The 12855-nt window shown below is 39.3% G+C and overlaps 1 protein-coding gene across 12 annotated transcripts in view; it reads left to right on the top strand.

Moving 5' to 3' along the window:
- ptprsa (protein tyrosine phosphatase receptor type Sa) overlaps positions 1 to 11907 on the top strand; it is a 213214-nt gene extending 201307 nt beyond the window's left edge. For all 12 annotated transcript variants that reach the window (XM_067512143.1, XM_067512140.1, XM_067512144.1 and 9 more), the window contains 3 exons: positions 3549 to 3703; positions 6955 to 7090; positions 7686 to 11907. In XM_067512143.1, coding sequence (XP_067368244.1) covers positions 3549 to 3703; positions 6955 to 7090; positions 7686 to 7754 — 360 coding nt within the window. In that variant the 3' untranslated portion in view covers positions 7755 to 11907. The remainder of the gene's footprint in view (positions 1 to 3548; positions 3704 to 6954; positions 7091 to 7685) is intronic.
- The last annotated feature ends 948 nt before the right edge of the window (positions 11908 to 12855 follow it).

The following is a 12855-nucleotide window of genomic DNA, read 5'->3' as shown; positions in this document are numbered from 1 at the left end:
AACAACCAACCCATGTTCAAAGTTACTTAAATCACTTTTCTTCCCCATTCTGATGTTCAGTTTGAACTTTAGCAGATCATCTTGATCATGTCTACATGCCTAAATGCATTAAGTTGCTGCCATGTTATGGGCTGATTAGAGTCTCTAAATAATAATAAATAGTGTAATAAACAGATGAAGAGTTGTACCTAATAAAGTGTGTGTATATCCAGACACTAGCCCGTTGGTGCCTTTTGGTGCCCTATTCAGCCACACAATGCTCAGATGATAGTACACAGTATATGAGGGTGTCTGAGGTATGAAGGTGGTGGTTAGGATTGTGTAAATTGTTAAGAAGCATTGTTTGCTTAGCTGTGTATACATTTTCAGGGTTTTAAACCCCACATTAGCGATTGTGTATACAAGTGGGAGTGTGTATAAACTGGGTGCACATGCATGTTTGTGTGTTTGTGAATGTATGCTGTGTGTGTGTGTGTGTTCGTGTGTATGGTGCATTCCACAGTGCAGTAATAGCATAGACTCCACGCCTCAACACGCACATCTAGCGGGCCAGTCACGTATTTAATCACACAATTTGACACGCCGCGTGGGCCCTCCGGTTGTGTGTTAAATTTCTCTCTCTCTCTTTTCCTCTACTCTTTCTTCAGCATGCTTGGTTTATTGTGTTGTTGTATTTTCCCCTCTTTTATTTTTAATCCCCCTGCTGAGGCAAAATGTTTTTGAGATGAAAAACAAAGGCAACGAAAGAAAGAAAACATGCAATGCGTCATAAAACATAGAAAGAGACACAAGATGTACAAAGAGAGTTTGCATATGGAGCTTAGCTTATTAGTGCTTAGATCACTGTATGTGTCAGGTACAATAAGTGTACAAGAGTATGTCCTGGCAAACAGTGCAGAAACATATCAACAGTTAAGATACTGTAGCAGCACACAGACATACACAGGACAAAAGAACCTCAGGGCAGAGCTCAAGTATTCAACAGACAGATTACGTATGTCCTTTGAAATACTGTAGCTCATTTTTGCCTGCTTGCACAAGAGGGGGATGTTTAGTTCAGGGTCGAATTCAAGTTTTTAGGGTCATTTAACAATATACATGCAGTTTTCAGGAATGTTGTGACGTTGTGTAAAATATATATAAGAAAATTCACTGACTTGCAAAGAAGTTGAAACCTGGTTTTGATTTGTAAATGGCACAAAGAAAACAAATCAAACTGAGATAATTTGATTTTTTTTTTTTTTATTCAGTTGCAAGAAAAAGTAATAGCTATATATTTGGATTTTTCTCCGTTATAATGATCTGATCTTTTTCCAACATCACTTTGTATGTTTAATGGATGTTTTCAATAAAGACATGAAAGATGTGATGACTGAAAGTAACAGTATGAAAGATGTGACTAATATTTGTGACATTGCTGAAGATCAGACCACATTTCATGAGCAATTTATGCAGAAAACCAGAGAATTGCAAACAGTGCCATTACTTTTTATTGCGACTGTATACTTGTTGACATTCCATTTGATGCCAGCAAAAACTCTAAGGTTGGGAGAAGGGCCAGAAATGACCAGAGAAGTTGTTTAATGCTAATTAAAAAACATTTGGTGGAACATCTCACAACTAGTGAAGTTAATTAACAACAGGCCAGTCTCATGCTAGAGAAGCGGAGTCTTTCAAAAAAAAAAAAAAAAGGGGGGGTTCAAAAGATTTTGTTAAACACCTTAAGAACAGCGTTTCTCAATGTCAAATTGCAAACAAGATTTCGTCATTCACAATACTTATATAAAAAAAACTAGGTGAAATCAGGGACAAGGTTGAAAACCGATACGAATGGCCATGGTCTTCAGGCCCCCAAGCATCACTGCAGTAAACGCAAACATGACTCTTTGGCAACCCAGTGATTTTTCACTGGGTTGCCATAGAAGCAAATTGAAACTCTACTACGCAAAGGAACAATTTTATATAAACAAGAGCCACAAATTCCACAATCATGGACACTAAAGACTCCAGACTAATTATTTAAACAGGTTTTTGTGCAACGTATTCTGCCATCCAGATGACATCTTTTTCAGGGAAGACCTTGCTTACTTCAGCAGCATAATGCCAAACCACCTCCTGTGTGTATGTCGTACAACAGCCTGGCTCAGTAGTAAAAGAGTGCAGATGCTAAACTGACTGCAGTCCAGATTTGGCACCAAGTGAGGTGAACAATTTGATAAAGGAGATCTTGTCCTCCTTAGCAGCTGAAATCCGGTATCAAAATGTTTACTATTTACAATGAAAAATAGGTTTCAAATAATTTGCAAATGTATTGTATATTTCTTTATTTTGATTTTATTCACATACAGCAAGGTTTGTAGATGTTTTTCTTTAATCCTGGCACTTTTCAGTAAAATTTCTCATTCTTGCTTGTTATATTGATTCTGTAACACAGTTTAGACACAGCTACTCTGAGCACGATTTTTGAATTTATTATTTCTCTCTACCTAATAGCAGGATTACCAAAAAAAAAAAACATCCTAGCTTACTCACAACTCAGTATTCATTGAATTGTGCCTTTGCAGTGTGAACAAGTGGGCAGAGATGTGAGAATGAGAGTGTGAGAATGACACAGCATGTCTAAGCCGAGGGCTGTTTCACAGACAAGTGAGAAACAACTGGAGAATTGAGCACCTGGTTGTCCTAATTACTGGTGGCACTGAGCGGACAGCCCATCTCACAATGCAGAAATGCTTGTCTCTGCTCGCTGCTTTTCTGAGAAATGTGTTCTCTCTGAGACAACTTGAAAGGAACTTTCCTTACGAGGACACAGGGTATTGACTGTGCACTCTAGGACTTGATAATCAGCTCTCTCAAAATAAAGCACATCACTTCACTTGTCCTAGGTTGATGCCACCTGTAAAAATGTATTTGGATGTTTTTGTTTGCATTAGAAGCAAGTTCAATTGTCCCACCACTTAAAACTCTCGCCTCTAAAACAAGATTATAAAAATCAATACAATACAAAATTATTAAGATTGACGTTTTGTGTAGTAGGCCTGTCAGCGCCTCCGTTTTTTTTTCTTTCAGTTGTCATTGTTCAGTCCCACCTCCTGTTCTGTTAGTCCTCCGTTCTCGCTCACTCTGCTCATCCATCAGGTCGCTCTATCGATCGCATTGCAGGATTATCCTATTCAACATGGTGTCTGGGAGAAGACGCTTGTCGTGGCAGATACACTATTGATTAGCTTTAACTAGGACCCACTCGTGCCACACACACGAAAGAAAAATGACAGGGGAGAAAATAGAGACAATTGGATTGGAGGTAGAGAGGCAGGATGGGAGACAATAGGACACACTATCCCTGTCTAGTGATTGTGTGTGTGTGTGTGTGTGTGTGTGCGCACATTTATTAATTTGGCATCTGTAGTCACTGTGCAGAAAAATCTACTTAAAGGTACAGTTTGATTTAAAGGAGTAATTAGTACAGGTTTCATTGCCTCATAGACCTTCTATTAGTGCTGCTTAATTTGAATTATTTTCTTAATCACTTCTCTCTGTATTTTCAGGATGGCCAGTCCAGGACAGTAAGGCAGTTCCAGTTTACTGATTGGCCAGAGCAAGGCGTGCCCAAATCTGGGGAAGGATTCATTGATTTCATTGGCCAAGTGCATAAAACCAAGGAGCAGTTTGGACAGGATGGACCAATCTCTGTTCACTGCAGGTAAGGTGTCACGGTGTTATGCAGTGCCTTATTTTCTTCACTGTCTAAGGCCAGGGTCACATAACTCCAGTCCCACCTCAAGGCTGGTTGCACCTGATTATCAGCTCATCCTGCAGTGTTAGGGGGTGACAGAAACCATCTTAATGCTCCCGTCAGGCTCAGATATTGCCTCAGAAATCCTGTTGGGAAAGGAGCAGTGTGAGAACACTGACAGCCAATGAGAGTGAGCTGGCCAGAAAACCTCAGCAACCAGATGATATGTACTTGTGGCAGTAGCTTGACACTAACAATAAAACTTTATTTACAACTCAAAACACCATGTTTATTCCATCTTCTCATGCATGACATCATTTACTGTTTTTTTTTTTCTTCCTTTACTGCTGTTTCTCAGTGCTATTTGACCTTGGGAGAACGGCTTCATGTATGTTTCGCTCTTAAGTCACTTAAGTTTGATCACAAGTTTCTGTGAGATCCCAGTTCCCAGCAATTGCCGCTCTAAAATTATTAAGCATAAACTTACGTACGTCCTAGTGTGCACCAGACTTTAAAAATAAAGGATCCAGAAAGCAATTTTGATTAAAAATCACTTTAATAAAGGTTTGCTTTAAAAGAGGGTGTGTTATTTGCTATATTTCCAGGCACCACTTGTTTAGCCTCAAACTACACTCCATAGACACACTTTGCTTCCTGAAAGAGATATCAGGCTTTATGTATTAAGAAGTGATTTAATCTCATCTTAAGGTGGTTATTGTTTTGCTGCACAGCACCTCCTGCAGTGCAGCTTTATCATTATCATCAGATATGATCCCTCCTCTCTTTTTTGCCTCTGTAGTACAGTACCTTTGCACCTCCACAGGCCCACCTCCTCTATAATTGATATGGGCTGAGATGCAGCTTGGCATTTCTAAAGAGGAGGCACATGAAATGATACAGCCATTCTTTTTGGTTTTTATGAGCGTGTCGTGATTCATTTATCACCTCAGCTTCAGTTTCCAAGGTAACCTTCATCATTAAGTTAACAGGTAGAGACCAACATTTGGTAGTGGTCAGCCCCAAGACTGAGATGAGTCTTATTTGTTGTTAGACTTTGAGTGGTGCCCATCTCAAACCTTTGTAGCCACAGGCTCTGTAGTGCGTCATTTCACTACAAGATTAGCAAAGAATAACAGAAATGCCTACAAAGACTTTACCACAGACACTTGCCTGTAGATTATCCTACCTACCCTCCTGGTTTGATTGGTACCTAGAAAATCATCTCCAACTGTTTAGTAAGTGTCATTAGCTGTGATGTGATCATGTTAACCAACAAGTTTTTGATGCAGTGAAAAATTTCTTTGCTGTCTCATGAACATGATTTTAGGTGTCACTTTTCCTTCACCTTTCTATTGCACAGGCGCCGTGACATCATTAAACATGACATCACCTCCCCTATATTAAAAAAGAAATGATGTCACCAGCCATCAAATGGCCTTCTGGGAGTTGTAAGATGTGTCAGGGAAGCGCCAATAAGACTGAGTTATTCCTCCCTTCTATGGGGCCATTATCAGAAGGGGAGAGAGCAGCCTTAAAGCGAAAGGATCAGTTATTGCAGGAGGAATTACACAACTGGAGTAATGGACAAAAGGGCACACAGCCTATAAAACTGGACGACGAGAGTCACATGACCACACTTTAAATAGCAGCCAAATGCACGACTAAGGCATCCTTGAATCATCACAGTGAACTTGATTTTTCGAGCGTCATCAGAGGATTAACACAGTCTTCTTCCTTCAGTAGAGTATATTGTTTGAGTTTTCCACTGATAATCATGTACTTTAATTACCTACAGTTCTTTTATGTTAATTTTATTTTTATTTTGGAGTCAATGTCTTTAGATCAATAAAGCAAAGAAGTAGTGATGTAAAAAAAAAAAAAAAAATTGGTGTGGTGGATTCTTTTGTCTGCACCACCAGATTATTATCATCCTCTACCTCCCTCCCTCCTCCTTCTGGCTTTGTCATTTCAGAGTAGAGAGCTTATGCTTTACTTTTCTCCTACTCTTTCGTCTTCTGTCACCGGGCTCTACAGAGTCTGTCATCCCTCTGTGTAGTTTTTAATCCTCCCAGCCCTGTCTTTCTTTTTCTAACTCTCTCTCTTCCTCTCTACCATGCATTCATTCTCCAGCCTCCCTTTCTCTTACTCCCAGCCTCTTTTCTTCTTCCTCCTCCTCTCTTCTCTTCAGCCACTATCTAATAGACCCACATGTGTTTTGTCATTAATTGCCTGATTACTTCCTGTGAATGGGGACACCAAATCCTCTCAGTCTGCAGCGGCTCGGCGAGCCTTCAGATTTGGAGAGTGGATCTTCCAGATCCAGAGAAGGAGAGAAACAGTGTGAGAGAGAGAGAAAGAGAGAAGCTCGGAGGGAGTTTAAGAGTCCATGTGACAAGCTGTGACCGACTCCCAGGAAGAGGCTTTGGGTGGGCTGAGAGATACTGCAGCGTAGTGGTTGGTGGGATATTGGGTGGTTGTACATTTTGAGTGATTAAGCTCAACAACAACTGTGTTCAATATCAGTTAATTTATTTTCAAATGATACGACCCGTCACGTTTTGCTTTGTCCTTCATCATACACACAGACTTACACACAGTGTCTGCTAGCAGCCAGCGCTTCCACAGTTCAACAAAATAACATCAGAGTCTGGAAGGAGCCCAAATAAATCTGTTGTCATATCAATTATTGTTCCATTGGTGAAGTGGAAGTCATTTCACAGCAAAGCAGCTTAGAGAGGCAGCTCTCAAGTATTTCAGGATTCGAATTAAGACTCAGACTGTATTTGTGGAGAGCAGCAAAAGCAGCCAGTGAGCTTTTTCAGCACACAGGAGGAGGAGCTTAATGAGACAAAATGTTTGTTCTGTTGTTTTGTGTGCATGATTTGGAGTGCATCTGGTTGTCCTTGAGGGCTCCTTTTCTGAACGTGGCCGCAAATCCCAGTGGATTCATAGTGTTTTCACATTGCTATTGTTGCATTGCCACAGGATGCCACAGGATTTCTGCTTGTCTAAGTTTTGAACATACATTTTAGAAGAAATGCAGGATAATTATTTTATAAAGGTGATACTTTGTGTGTCATTTTACTGGAGTATATTGTATAAAAAAAAAACAGCATACATATGCTAAAGTGCTGATGGACTTCATACAAGACACAACAGAGAGACACAAATCACTTGTTATGTCCTTACAATTTCCCTTTGTGGTTACTTATGTCCAGTGCTGGTGTGGGCAGGACTGGTGTCTTCATCACACTCAGTATCGTCCTGGAGAGAATGCGCTATGAAGGCGTGGTTGATATCTTCCAGACAGTGAAGATGCTCCGGACACAGAGGCCAGCTATGGTCCAGACTGAGGTAAGAGGTCACACGCACAAAAACGTTTATGGCTTGTTATTTTCTGGAACATCTAACATCAGTGCTTATTGTTGGGGGACAAAAGCCATGTGTGTAAAATGTGTTTATAAATGTCCTTATATAAAACCAACTCTGAATTGCTTCTTCTGAATTGTGTCCGTTTGTCTGCAACCTGGATTCATTTATTGGTCTGTTTTTTCTTAATGGACAAAATTCCACTAGGAGACTAATCTAAGTGTCAGGGGGCAACTTTTGTTAACAATTTCTCCAAGGTGTGGTTTGGAATGAAGGAAAATGTCGCACTGCACAGCTAAATGTCTGGTTGATGAGCTTTTAATCGCATTTGCATTTAAACAAATCCAGGTTTCAGACTGTTTAAGTGTCAATATGTGGATTGTTTAAAACAAATTGGCCAAATGTATCCTTTAACCTTGACTTAGTTCCGTAATACTGTAAACTGGACCACCTCTGGATTTTTTTTAGTGGGTGTTCTGTCTTGCTATGACATAGTATGACTCTAATTAGTTTTATTTAAACTCTTCAGTGTAGGGGTGAGATTGTTTCTGATGTATTTTTGCGTTTGTGTCCTCTACAGGATGAGTACCAATTCTGCTACCATGCAGCTCTGGAGTACTTAGGAAGCTTTGATCACTATGCAACGTAAAAAGCCATCTCTTCCCCCAGAAACCTGTTGCCCCGCTCAACAGTCTCCTGAGCCATAGAAACTTGCAATTCGAAACGAAAACATCAGACGACAAAAACACCACTGCTAATTCCGACTCGCCAAACAGGATCCTGTTGTAGATTTTCACAAAACGTCCAAACAAATCAGTTTAGATTTTATTTCCAAGTCAACAAAGAGACCCTTCACAAGGAGTCGAAGAAAATTGCCCATTATCCAGAAAAGAAAATCCTTGTTAAGGGAGGAACCAGAAGCTGTGGCTCAAGCTGTGGGGCAAGAATTGATCAAAGTGTCAGACTGCTTACCTTACCTCAAGTGTTTCAATGTGGAGGACATTGTAAACAATCATGGAAATTTCTCTTCTCAAAAATATCTTCGTGATACAACGGTACCAAGCAACAGAAAATGAAGGAGAAGGCAACAGCAAAAATCAATGAGAGGCAGATGGATGTAGCCAAGGCGGGGTGACTTTTCTTGTTTTGTTTATATGTCTGGGTGTGAAAGGGGTTCAAGTATTTCTATCAACACATTTTGTGAGTGATATCTAGAGAAATGACCAAATTACGGTTGCCTGTGTGAACTCAAATGGTTTTCCCCCAAACTCCCATCATCCAAATACAGTATATGTGAGAGAAAAAAAGTCAAAATAGAAATGAAACTAGCACAAGAGCACTCCCTTCTGGCATCCAGTAAATCTTCAGTTTGACGCTGTTCCACTAATGATATGCATAACGTGTGTGGAAAAAACGCTCAACTATTAAAGTATACATCACATAACTGATTGTTCTCAAGCCCCAAGAGCTCAGAGAAGGCATGTCAGCGGTTGTTGGGCAGCATATCTTAAGATCAGTTTCTTCAGTTATGAACGTGTCCAAAATCAGTATCTCTAGCTACGTAACCATAGGTACCAAAATGTATTTACAATGAAAAAGTGCCCTAAGAGGCTTGTGTCTCTCTGATGCTGGAGAATGCTGGGGGAAAACCCCGCCTGTTGCAAGAAGAACCACTGCATCATGGGGCTTCGGTGTTAACATCCACCATTTTGGAACAGGAGATAAATCTGGTGGGCGAGAAGCTTTGGAACTAACGGAGCAACCAAACAAAGATTGCCACACAGCTGGAGCTTTGTTTGTGTACAGTGACCAACGCTCGTCATCTTCATCGTATCGAACTTTTTCGTCTTATGACGAACTAACCTTTTTTGTGTTTTTATTTTAGTTTTTAGTTTTGTCTCATTTTTCTGTCAAAACCAAACATGCTGCTTATCTTGTGTATGCTGTATGTGTGACTCTTGAGAAAAAGGAAACTGACAAACAAAAGACGGCAACTCTGCTAAGCACTGGCACCCGGGTGGCATGATTGAAAGTGCATCCACATCAAAATGATCTGCAGGTCTTTTCTGCTTCCTTTCAGCCTCCACAATAATCATCTCTTTCATTATGTAAAACACAAAGGTGGCAGAGGCCAGTTACAGTTACAAAGCTGTGTGTTCATGTGATTTTGAAAATTGGCCTTTAGTTCCACTGTTTGTGTGTCTGGTAACAGGTGGATAAAAAGTAGATACTTTGGTTTTTGTCTGTTTTATACATGATGTCTCCACGAGTAACACAGCCAGACCGGGCAGCCATGTTGGATTTTAATGCTATGATAGGATGATCAATTCCTTTGGTACAAAATACTTTACTTACACATCCCTTAGAGAAAAAAACTAAAGAAACTTGAACCAGATAACCCAAAACAACTGCTGGGTGACACACCAATGTATATGTGTGATAAAAGTCACCAGGTTTTCAGTCTGAGATGAGTGCTTTGGTCTACACGCGTGTACGAATCCTGCGAAGGTTTCCAGCCAGTGTGCACAAAACCAGAGCAATGGACAGAACTGTGTGAAATCTTTTCCTATTTCCAAAAAAGCCTTATTGTTATTGTAACATTATGAAAACATTAACGTTGTATTATGACGACTTATTTTACTTTACATAGTTGACTTTTTCTTTACTTTTTGGTTTAGTTTTTTTAACAGAGACGTATCGCATTTTTTTTTAAATTAGCAGCAGGAGAGAGAAATGCTTATTTGTTCATATTATGTTAAAAGACATTCTATTTTTTCACTGTAGAAATGTTAAGTATAACTTGCCTGTGTGTTTGTGCATATATGTATGTTCATATGCTGCACACTCACACATGCATATATATTTAAAAACAGAATATAAAGATATATCCAAACGCATAGTAAAAAAATCTGTTTTTCTCCTCATCTTTTTTTTTTTTTTACCAGCTGGTACACATGTTTGAAAGTGATTTTATTTTGTTATATGTTTGGGTTGTTTTTTTTTGTCATCTTTAAAACCATGTGTGTTTCTTGTGAAAAGCTGAGGTTATTGCAGTACTTTGCCTGAATCCTCTGCCTCCACCAATGTGTAACCTCTACCCCTGGGTAGATCCTGTGCCGATGAGGAGATGCCATTTTTAAACTTTGTTGAAATTCTTTATCATTATTATTATTATTATTAACTTTTAGGCATTAGTATTTACTTTTTGGCAACTGCTGATTAACTGGTACACAAAATGTCTAATCAGTAAAAAGTCATCTTTAAATCATCTATATCAGCCCAATTTGATGTACTGTACCTTGTTTGATCATGTACAGACTATGACCCTTAGGTCCCATAGGTTTTTTTTTTTTTTTACTTTTTATTTTAAGACATAATGTGGTCATTCATTTTGTTAGATACCCACTATGATCTAGAATATAACTGTAAATAAACAAATATATAGATTATATGTATTTATCATTTGACCCTCAAGAACTCACTTTATGTGGGACAGAATTGCAAAGATTGAGTTTCTGTTTATCTCGGACTTCTGGTGTTTGTAAAACCTGTTTTCTTTCCTTCTTTGTCCAGCCCTGCTCCCTGGTCTTTAATTACCACGTGCTTTTTCTGCCTTTAATTTCCCCTGCTAGCAGTTAAACTGGGAATCATGCCAGCTTCTCTTCTCACACCTATAACCCTCCAATGAGGGCATGAAATCAGCATCAGTGATCTGCTGGTATAATTCAGCCGAGGCTGGGAGGTTAGTCCATTCTACCAACTAACCATTTGAATTCCTAATTAACCATATATTCAAGAATTTGTTGCATTCTTATTCTTCAAATGGACAATAACCTCCCCCACCCTATCATTAGCACAAATCTATTAGAGATCAGCTGGACTTTCTTTCTTTCAGGCTAAAGCTTGTTTAAGGAGCTCAAATCCCAACAGAAATCCTTTACACATTTGTAGATTCTTCATTTCTCTGCTCCTTCGACAAACAATAGCTCCCCAAGGCACTTTTCATTCCGTAAAGGTGTCCCACAAACCCCCAAATAGTCCCTAGCTGTCTCAACCTAAGCCCATGCTACCCATAAATATATTAATTACTGATGGACAGAGGCAGCTATGCTAAAGGCCATACAAAGTTCAATTGCAACATGACGTGTTGTTTTTTTTTTTTTCCACCCGGTTTATTTTATAAAGACTTGTATAGAGCCATTCTGTCTTTTTGTTTGACTACGTTTTATTATGGGATGCAGAAGAAGAAACCAGGACTCCGTGAAACAGAGCGGTGCAGTGCACCCATGGAAAGACCAAGACAACCAAAAACTTGCTGCAAATTCACATTTCCAGCGTGTCATTTCTGAACAGTGGGAACCTTGTGATGCTTCATAACGAACTAAAATGAACTGAAGACTTATGGAACTCAAAAGGAGACTGGTATAAAGGGCACATGCCAAAACTGAACCCTGGGAATCTTTGGAAGCTTGTGCAATGTGTTACTCTTTTGACTTCATGTAAAGATGCTAGACTTTTGAAAACAGCCACCAAATTTATTGGAATATGTTGCTGAATATTTCGGGGGAAAGGGACTAATAAAATAAACACTAACAAAAAATGACATCAAAAAGAATAGAACATATACAGTACATAGCAACAAAATGAAGAACCCAAACTCAGCAAAATAGTTTTTCCTTTGTATGAGGGCCAAGTGCTATCACTTTCAAACTGTTACTTCTAACGGAAACAATAATTGGTTTAAAGCCACTGTGTATGTAGATATGTTGACTTTGTATTAAAGAAATGTTGTCTGAAAATCATTTTGCCTGTTCCTTTTTTTTTTTATATGTTCTAAATATCTCTTGTCCTGCATCTGTACCCGTGTTTAATATGCAAATAGATGGGAGTTCTTTAATTGTGGTACTTCAGTTATGCCAGCACTTACTTTGTACATCATTCATTACAAAGAAGCCTGGATTGCAAATCTGTGCTCACAGGACAGGTGACGCAGCACACAGATGGTGCACTTCTTCTGTTGATAGATGGCTTGATTAGCTTCCTCCTACCGTATATTTATCTACCAGCCTCTTGACAAACATGTCCCAATATGTCCTTAAGCCGCTCTTCAGACTTGATAAATGCCACCCAGACAGCTTGATATTGGTGCAGAGGTAAACTTTCACCTGGTGGTATTTGCTCTTTCATCCATCCTCAAGTGTGGCTCTTGGGATGTCTGAGAGCATCAAAGTAAAATGTTTGTAAATTATATTTTCCTTACAGCCGCTTTAGAGTATGGCCCGTAAATTACTAGGTACATATTTAATATCATATTGGGTATCTATACCACCACAAACAAGGCGATAAGAAATAATTTTCTGTTTTTATTTTTTCAATAAAATGTTTTGCAGATTATCATCATAACAGTCCAGGATTTGGGGGCTGAAAACCAAAGTGGTTCCTTGATTACTTCTTTTGCACTGCATCTCCAGGGTTGCAACAGAATATAAAAGCTCTAAAATAAAGCGGCCTCACGCTTGGCACTTATTTAAGGTACATTAGATACAAAGTACGTAACTGGCAATCTTGCATGCAAATGTACCTCTTCAGTCACTGTACTTTCCCCCTATGCCACTGTTTTTGTGAGCTATGCCAAGATGTGCAAGTCCTAAACGCCGCACATGATGCAGCTCTGAGCTCATCATCAGCTGAATTGGAAATCTGGGGTGATAATTCTGCTGTCACTTTCGCAGAGGTAGGGTGGCATAAGC

Source organism: Channa argus, chromosome 8 (genome assembly GCF_033026475.1).
Source record: "Channa argus isolate prfri chromosome 8, Channa argus male v1.0, whole genome shotgun sequence".
In the NCBI taxonomy this organism is placed as follows: domain Eukaryota; kingdom Metazoa; phylum Chordata; class Actinopteri; order Anabantiformes; family Channidae; genus Channa; species Channa argus.
Note: the sequence above shows the minus strand (reverse complement) of the source record. Positions and strands in the feature narration are given on the sequence as shown.